Genomic DNA, 9,105 nt, shown 5'->3' on the forward strand with positions numbered 1-9,105 from the left:
ATATCAGGGAGTTACAATCAAGATTGCACAGGACTTGGCAGCTGTAACATTAAAAGGATTGGAAGTCATGGAACATGACATTCCGGAAGGCAAAGGAGCTAGGACTACAACCAAGAATCACTTACTCAGCAAAATTAAATATATTATATCAAGTGGTGGAAAATGGTCATTCAACAAAATAGAAGGGTTTCAAGCTTTTATAAGATGAAGACCAGAAGTAAACCAAAAAATCTGACCTCCAATATCAAGACCAAAGAGATGCATAAACAGGTCAAAAGGGAAGAGAAAACATAAGGCCTTCAATAGAGCTAAACTATTTACATACCTACATGATGTTTGTAATTCTTGTAACTGATGATATTTGTAAGTCTTAAACTATCGCTAATAGTACTACATAGACAGAGGGTGCGGGTATAAGGTGAATTTGAGGAAATGGCATAAAAGAAATTAAGGGACGAGAAAGAGGAGTACAAAGGCTGCAGAAGAAAAGAAGTAGAATGGGGTAAACTATTTCACATAAAGAGGCACAAAAGAACTATTACAGTGGAGGGGAAGGTGGGAGGGTGGGAGATGAGCATTGCTTGAACTTTATTCTCATCAGTACTGGCTCAGAGGGAATCATATACACAATCAGTTGAATATAGAAATCTATCTCACCCTACAGGGAAGTGGGAGGTAAGGAGATCAAGTAAAGAGGTGGGGGGGGGGGGGGGCGGGAAACCAACAGAAGGGAGGGCAGATCAGGATAGGTGGTAGACAGGCAAAACACTGGTGAAAAGGGGAAGGGTGAAAGGAGAGACAGGACAGACAAGAGGAAGAATAGGATGGAAGGAAATACACGGGTAGTAATCATAACTGTAACGTGAATGGGATGAACTCTCCCCAAAAAACAGAAGCAGTTAGCAGAGTGGATCAAAAACTAGAATGCTACAATATGCTGTTTACAAGAAACACACTTGAAGCAGAGAGACACACACGCAGAATAAAGGTAGGGGGCCAGAGCTGAATCTATTATGCTTCAGCTGAAGTAAAAAAGGCAGGGATGCTTTCTGTCCGACATCTTAGCTTGGAGGCGGCAGCACCAGGAGTTCCTTGAAGCCTCACCATGCCGCCCAAGGACGATAAGAAGAAGAAAGATGCCGGGAAATCGGGCAAGAAGGACAAAGATCCCGTGAACAAGTCTGGGGGCAAAGCTAACAAGAAGTGGTCCAAGGGAAAAGTTCGAGACAAGCTCAACAATCTGGTTCTGTTTGACAAAGCAACATATGACAAACTCTGCAAGGAGGTCCCCAACTATAAACTCATCACCCCTGCAGTAGTCTCAGAGAGACTGAAGATCCGGGGTTCTCTAGCCCGAGCAGCCCTCCAGGAACTGCTTAGTAAAGGTCTGATTAAGTTGGTTTCCAAACACAGAGCACAAGTGATATATACCAGGAACACCAAGGGTGGAGATGCTCTAGCTGCTGAAGATGCATAAAATGGTTCAACATTTTTGTGTATATTTTCAAAAATAAACTTATTGGACTAAAAAAAAAGCAGGGATAGCAATCCTAATCTCAGACATAGTAAAAGCAAAAACAAATCCAATTAAAAGAGATAAGTAAAGAAACTACATTTTGTTAAAAGGTACCATAGACAATGAAGCAATATCAGTACTAAACATATATGCACCAACTGGTATAGCATCCAAATTCTTAAAGGAGAAATTAAATGAGTTACAGGAAGAAATAGACAGCAAAACTATTCCAGTGGGGGACCTCAACTGTTCCCCCTCAGAACTCAATAAATCCAACCAAAAAATGAACAAGAAACTAAGGAGGTAAATAGAATATTAGAAAAATTAGATATGACAGATCTTTGGCATGATTTAGACATAAAAGGTGACACCATAAGCAAATTAGAAGAGCAGGGAATAGTCTACCTGTCAGATCTATGGGTAGGGGAAAAATTCATGACCAAATAAGAGATAGAAAGCATTATAAAATATAAAACAGATAATTTTGATTATATTAAATGAAAAAGCTTTTGCACAAACAAAACCAATGCAACCAAGATTAGAAGGAAAGCAGAAAGATGGGAATCTATCTTTGTAGCAGGTATCTCTGATAAAGGCTTCATTTCTCAAACATATAGAGAACTGCGTCAAATTTACAAGACTAGAAGCCATTCCCCACTTGATAAGTGGGCAAAGGATATGAACAGGCAGTTTTCAGATGAAGAAATCAAAGCTATCTATATGTATATGAAGAAGTGCTCCAAATCATTTTGATTAGAGAAATGCAAATTAAAAGAACTCTGAGGTATCACATCACTCCTATCAGATTGGCTAATACGAGAGAAAAGAAAAATGATAAATGCTGGAGATGTGGGAAAATTGGGACACTAATGCACTGCTGGTGGAACTCTAAACTGATCCAACCATTCTGGAGAGTGATTTGGAACTATACCTAAAGGACAATCAAATTGTGTATACCCTTTGATCCAGCAATACCACTACTAGATTTATATCCCAAAGAGATCATAAAAAAGGGAAAAGGGCTTTTTGTGGTAGCAAAATATTGCAAATTGAAGGGATGCCCATCAATTGGAGAATGGTTGAAAAAGCTGTGGTAAATGAAGTAATGGAATACTATTGTGCAATAAGAAATGAACAGACAGATTTCGGAAAAACCTAGAAAGACTTGTATGAACTGATGAGCAGAACCAGGAAAACATTATACACAGTATCAGCAACATCGTATGACGATCAACTATGAATGACTCAGCTCTTCTCAGCAGCAGAATGATCCAAGACAAGTAGAGAGAATTTAGGAAGGAAGATATCCAGATAAAGAACTAATAGACTCTAAATGCAGATTAAAGCATATTTCTTTCACTTATTCTTTCTTGTGTTTTTTTCCTTATGATCTCTTTCTTCTTTCACAACTGTGAATAATATGGAAATATTTTTACATGATAGCACATGTATAAACTATATCAAACTGTCTACCATTTTCAGAAGAGGGGAGAGAGGGAGAAAAATTTGGAACTCAAAATTTTGTAAAACCGAATGCTAAAAATTTTCTTGACATGCACCTGGGGAAAAATAGGATACTATTTAAAATAAAAACTCCAATGGCTTCTTGCTGCATCTAAAATCAAACATAATTTTTATAGCCCTGACCCAAGCTATCTCTTTGGCTTTATTATACGGCCTTTCCCAAACTCTACGGTGTGACCACATTGGCCTTCTCGTTCTTCAAACACAGCATTCCATCTCCCACTTGTGTCCTTTTGATATCCAGTCACATGCTTGGAGTCAATGAGCATTTATTACCTGCCAGGCATTGTACCAAGAGCTAAGGATATAAAAGGAAGAAGCAAAACCAAACAGTTCTGGTCTTTAAGGAGTTTACATTCTAATAGTTTAGGCAATGTATATAAATTAGAACATGCAAAATGGCACTAATAGATAGGAGGACTAGGAAAGGCCTCCTGGAGAAGGTTGCAATTGAGTTGATTCTTACAGGAAGGGAAGGAATCCAAGAATCAAACAATGGGAGGGAGGACGTTCAAGGCATAGATAGCAAGGGCAAAGGCAAGGAATAGGAGATGGAGTATCATGGACAAGCACCATCATGCCTGCACTGTATTATTCATAGAAAGTAGCAGAATGCAAGAAGGTTGGAAAAGTAGGAAAAGGACAAGTTGTGAAGAGTTTTAAATGTCAAACAACGATCTCTATATTTGATCTTGTAAGTAATAGGGAGTCAATGGAGTTTATTGAGTAGGAAGATGCTATGCTTTAAGAAAATCACTTTGGTAGCTATTCGGGGATGAATTTGAGATGAGAAAGATTTGAGGCATGGAGAGCAATTAGAAAGCTATTGCAGTGGTCCACACCTGAGGTGATGAAGGCCTGAATGAAGATGGTGGCTCTACAAGGGGAATGTCTTTAAAAAAAAGAGTTATGGAGGGAGAAATTACAAGATTAGACAATTGATTAGATATGTGGAGTAATTGAAAGAAGAGTTGAGGTTGCAAATCTGGATGTCTGGGAGGATGGTCATCCTCTAGGCAATAATAGGGAAATTTTGTAAATGAAGAATTTGAAGGTAAAGGTAATGAATAATGTTTTGGACCTCTTGAGTTTGAGATACTTATGTGTCATCAAGTCTGAAATGTCCAGCAGGCAGTTGGTGATGCTGGGCTAGTGCTGAAGAGAGACACTAGGGTTGGATAAATAGGGAATCAAATACAGAAGTGGTAATTGATCTCATGGAGGTGATAAGATCACAGATTGAGAATGAAAAGAGAAAACTGACCATGGGCAAGTCTCTCAACTTTTCTGTTTCTCAGGTCATTAAACCTGAGGATCTACCTCACAGGCTTATTATAAGGCTCAAAAGGCCACCGCACTCTACATTCCTCCTCACTTATATGCGCCTTAAAATCTTTTGTTTCCTTCAAAACTCAGTTCAGGTGCTCCTTCAACAAGAGGCCTTTCCAGATTTCCCCAGTTGCTGATGTCCTCCCCCTGAAAAACAATTTTGTACTTATTTTATATACATGTATATTTTTCATGTTTTCTACCCTGACAAAATGTGAGTTTTCTGAGGGCAGGCACTATTTCATTTTTATCTTTGTACCCCCAATGGGCCTGGCACCCTGTTGGTGCTTAATAAAATGACTGATGATATCACCCCAACCCCAAATTATATATACCCTCTAGAGCATTGCCCACCACTGCTAATTATGGAGGGTACGTCGTTCAGGATATACTTGAGAAGGTAAGGACAGCTGCCAGTACCTGGTAGAACAACGAACTTTTTAATACCTGCTGTGCATTTCTTATAATAAGACTGTTAGGGCTAAACCAACATTTACTGAAGACTAAAAACGTAAAGAATTTATCCAAAGTTATACAGCTGGTCAGTGGCACAGCAAGGACTAGAATCCAGATTTCTTGACTCTCTCTGGCACTCTTTCCATTATATTATATTTATATTACATTCCAGCTATGGAAACAAAAAATTATTACATTTATTACAATAAAGGACCTCAACAATATTGAATATAGAAAGAATTTTCCTAGTTTCCCCTTCTTAAATTTCTGCAGTGTCCTAAAGCAAATACTATTACTGAAGCCAAGGGAGCCCAAACATTTGTTTGGCTTTCATTTTTTTGCTTTATCAGTACCACTCCCATCTGTAATTTGCTGGTTGGTTTGTCTCTTACGTGGGTTTACTCCCCTGTTTTCACCACCAAGTAAGAAGGTACTCTGAGTTTTGCCTCTTGAAGGAGAAGGTATAGGCCAGTGTAAATATTCAGCTCCAAGCAGAGCACCTACAGTGCAACTTCAACTACTTCTACAGCACTTTATTCAGTTGCTAATATTCATAACGATGTTGCTGAAAAAGCTAAGCAATATTCACTATATTATAAGCTGCTTTTAGCTTATGAGAGAATGGCTGAGCTCATTGTTCCAGAGAGACTGAGGACTACTTTTGAACTTTTATTATTCCATTTATTATTTAAGAAAACCTGTTATTAATATAGGTTATCTCAGGAATTATTACATTTTGTTGACAATTATATCTATTTATACTTACTAAATAGTAAATACCTGATTTAAATTTTTAATAATAGAATAATTCATGATTCAACTCAGTTTTCTTTATAAGCATATTATTAATCCTTGAGAATTCTGAATAAAGTGCTATACTTAAAAAAATCTAGTCTTTATTTTTTGTATGAAGTGTTACTTCCTACTTTTAGTTAAAAATTAAAGAAGAACCTGCTTATTGAATGAAATACATTAATTAGTTTCAATGATTAATTTAATCTCTTCTTGCCTTTTGTTCCCTGTTCTTTAATAGAAATAGTAGTTTCTACATTGTGGAGACGATTTGTTTTACTTTACTAAGCCTTAAGAAAACATTGCTTATAAATTCCAAGGCCACAGAAAACATGGAAAAAAATATTACTGAAGTCTGAGTCCCTCAGGACTATCCCTTATGATACTAAAAAGCAAATTAGTCAATGTTTCAAGGATCTGTCATTTCATTGATAGTATTACCTCCAATGATGTGCTGTACTGTACTAATGCCTTCCCTCCAACTTACCCTCCCACCCCCATACAGTAGTCTTACCCAGATAATACCCCTAGGTCATAGAAACAGGAATTAGAGCTAAAATAACTCTTGAGGTAATTTAGTCCAACTTTATGATTTTACAGACAAGAAAAGAAAAGCTCAGAGGACAAGGTGGGTAAAATGTGGCAGATTCAGAATTTTAACCCAGGTCTTCTGACTCCAAGTCAAATATTCTTTTCATTCCAGCACACTGTAGTCATCCAGCGGCTGATGTAATTTGTGGCCTACTGCATCAATGAAGTCAAGATAGACCTGGCTCTTTGTAGGAGCTGGTGTCCACTGAGGAGAAGGGTGTAGTGTCCTGATCATAAGGGTCAAATCCCATCATCTCTGTGATAGTCAATCATAAAGTTTGTCTCTGCAGTACAACCACACCTCCCCAAGATTCCCTCACTAAATCACCTCCCCCATTCTGAACTGGACCTCAGCCCTTCAGGGCAGTTGTAACTAAATAGCAGGTGCCATTTGAAAACTCAGCCTCCCCTCTCTACTCCCATATATCCACTCCCTGACCCCAGCTCACCTCATGACTGTGATAGATAACCCTCCAAGAGCAGGCTTTGCATTTGGGACAATGAAATGACATTTGGGACTAAGACCTTCCCTCTTTTTGTTCTGGATGGGTAAATTGCACAGGATACACAGACATAAATAGGTTTCAACATAAAGATCTCACCCCACATAATCAATCGTCAAGTATTGTTTCTTCTTTCACATTTACTTCATCTGTCCCCTTTTCTCTAGTACCACAGCCACCACATTAGGTCATCTTCCACCTGCACTATTCTATAGCCCCCTAACTGGTCTCCCAGACTCATCTCTCCCCTTTCTCTAATCCATTCCCAATCAACTTTTTTATTGGTGCTTTATCAAGTGCCTAAAAATTGCTTTATTAAGTGCTTTCTATGTGGTAGCACCTGACAAAGTGATTTTCCTAGTTCTCAGCTGACCATGCCACTCTCCTGCTCAATAAGTTCCAGTGACTCCCTATTGACTCTAGGATGAAATATTACTTTTTATTTTTTTGTTTAAGCTTTATGACATACAAAATTACTAGCAAAATTGTACCTGTATGTAATTTATAAAAAAGCATATACCATATTTCACTGCATAATTATTGCAGATTTTATGGCAATTTTGTAAATGGTGGGGTGCGACCATTATGTGAAACTTTAAAAAAATTGTGCTGGTATTACTTAAAAATTATTTATTACTAAACTGCCTTTGGTGCAAGATTAGGATGAATGGAATACCTGTGAATATATGATAAAATGGGATGATGACAATGTGCATGCTCTGAGAATTCTAGGCTCACAGTATGCAATGTGCAAGAGATAAATGCCTACCCATACGCCACTGGTAAATATACATTGCTACTCTGTTTACCTTTTAAGCAGCAGGACAAACAGAATTATACCATGCGATGATTATAAGATGAAAGGTTATAAATCAACTTTTCGACTAAAAAAAAAAAACCACCCAGGGGGCAATGATTATGCAGTGAAATACCTTACATACTGAACATGCTTGCTTAAAAACTGTTTTACTGATGTCAGTGCAAGATAAAGTTTAGACACTGGTACTCTACAGGACAGGTGATAGTGTAGCCTCCAAGAACCCAGAGGCTTAAAAACTATGATTCATTTCAATTCGTAATTTCATTTATTTATAAATCACCTACTATGGGCACAGACGTAGGAGCTGATGGGATGTCAGAGCAGGCCTTTTAGTGAAAGGATAACTTCAGGGCTACAGTCCTGCCATCCCTTAGAAAGGTGGCCTTAGCAGAAAAAAATATTCTGATAGCACTTCAGTTCCGCCACATGAATTTTAAGAATGACGCTAAGAAATGAATTTTGCTGCCTGCCATCAAAGGGAACCACCACCTAAGAAGCAGAAACCCCCAAGTCTGTGCGGATTTGTCTCCCTTTCTTCTATCTCTCCTCTCAGACTAAAGCAAGGGCACTTTAATGTTTCCACAAAATCCGTTAGGATGGTATAACATATTTAAATAAACAGAAACCCCAGGTGGGGAGGGGAGGGAACACAAGAATCGCATTCTTATTGTCGATGATCACCTGTTGTGACTGTAGCCCCCCACAAAAGGGTCTGAGAGATACCCCAGCCAGACGCCAAAATGAAGGGGAGGGGGAAAAAATGCGTGGCTAACAGGTATTTTTTTTTAAAACGGAGAAAAAAAAAAGTAAATGCTTTTTCTTCTTAAGTCCAAAGTCCAGAGTGGATTCAGCTCCAGATGGAGGCAGAAAGGCCTGAGGTGACTCCTGGGCCCTTACACCTGAACCACTTGGGCTGTGAGTACCTCCTTACAGCCCCTCAAGCTCGCCCCGCCTACACCTGCTTTTCCCCAGAGCTGCAAAGCAGCACCACTCATCCACCAGCTCCAAATGACAGCTCCCAAATGTGCAAGCGCGTTCGAGGGACCGACAAGCTCCGCCCAGCATCACGTGGCAAGGACACCGCCCCACCCCCCTTCGCCTCCTCCACTAACCAAGAGGAAAGAAAACACCCAACAAACCTCTTCTTACACATGCGCAGTGGGTTCATAAAGTCTCAACCCTCAGTGGGCGCCTCTGCCTACGCATGCGCGGTTTCCAATGCGCTGGGCGCTGTTACCTATCCCTGGTGCTGGGTACACCTGCGTAGAAAGAAGCCCATCCTGGCCTGGCGGTACATGTCAGGCTGGGGAGTGACGGGCAAGGTGTAGCAGCCGTAGATTTTGAGAATTGTCGAAGAAGGATAAGGGAGTGGTGGGGAGGGAAGGGTTAAGGGGGAAGAAACGGACCGATAAGATCGTTTCTGTTCCCTAAGGCTCAGCTTCTTGAAGTGCCGGAAGAATTGGTACGAGAACATACCAGTCAGGAAATGAGCCGCTAAAGGGACCCACTGCGCAGGCGCTTTATGTGGAGGGGGGGTGTTTGTGAACTGGGAGGAGAGAGCTGAGGGAGGGCCA

General features: G+C 39.7%; 2 protein-coding genes across 3 annotated transcripts in view; one reads left to right on the forward strand and one right to left on the reverse strand.

Moving 5' to 3' along the window:
* Positions 1-9,050, reverse strand: part of SLC35A5 (solute carrier family 35 member A5) — a 42,695-nt gene extending 33,645 nt beyond the window's left edge. The window contains exon 1 of one of the 2 annotated variants that reach the window (XM_036744265.1): positions 8,938-9,050. The gene's annotated coding sequence lies outside the window, so the exon portion shown is untranslated. Of the gene's footprint in view, positions 1-8,670 lie in introns of both variants that reach the window. The other variant, XM_036744266.1, reaches the window with a different exon arrangement.
* LOC118837407 (40S ribosomal protein S25-like) lies at positions 1,052-1,511 on the forward strand. Its single transcript, XM_036744269.1, has one exon. It carries the CDS (start codon positions 1,106-1,108, stop codon positions 1,475-1,477), a length of 372 nt encoding a protein of 123 aa, XP_036600164.1. The 5' UTR covers positions 1,052-1,105; the 3' UTR covers positions 1,478-1,511.
* Positions 9,051-9,105: the final 55 nt, after the last annotated feature.

Source organism: Trichosurus vulpecula, chromosome 2 (genome assembly GCF_011100635.1).
Source record: "Trichosurus vulpecula isolate mTriVul1 chromosome 2, mTriVul1.pri, whole genome shotgun sequence".
NCBI classification, from domain to species: domain Eukaryota; kingdom Metazoa; phylum Chordata; class Mammalia; order Diprotodontia; family Phalangeridae; genus Trichosurus; species Trichosurus vulpecula.

What these genes read in the sequence shown, in the direction of transcription:
- LOC118837407 (XM_036744269.1), top strand. Translation starts at nt 1,106, where the DNA reads ATGCCGCCCAAGGACGATAAGAAGAAGAAAGATGCCGGGAAATCGGGC.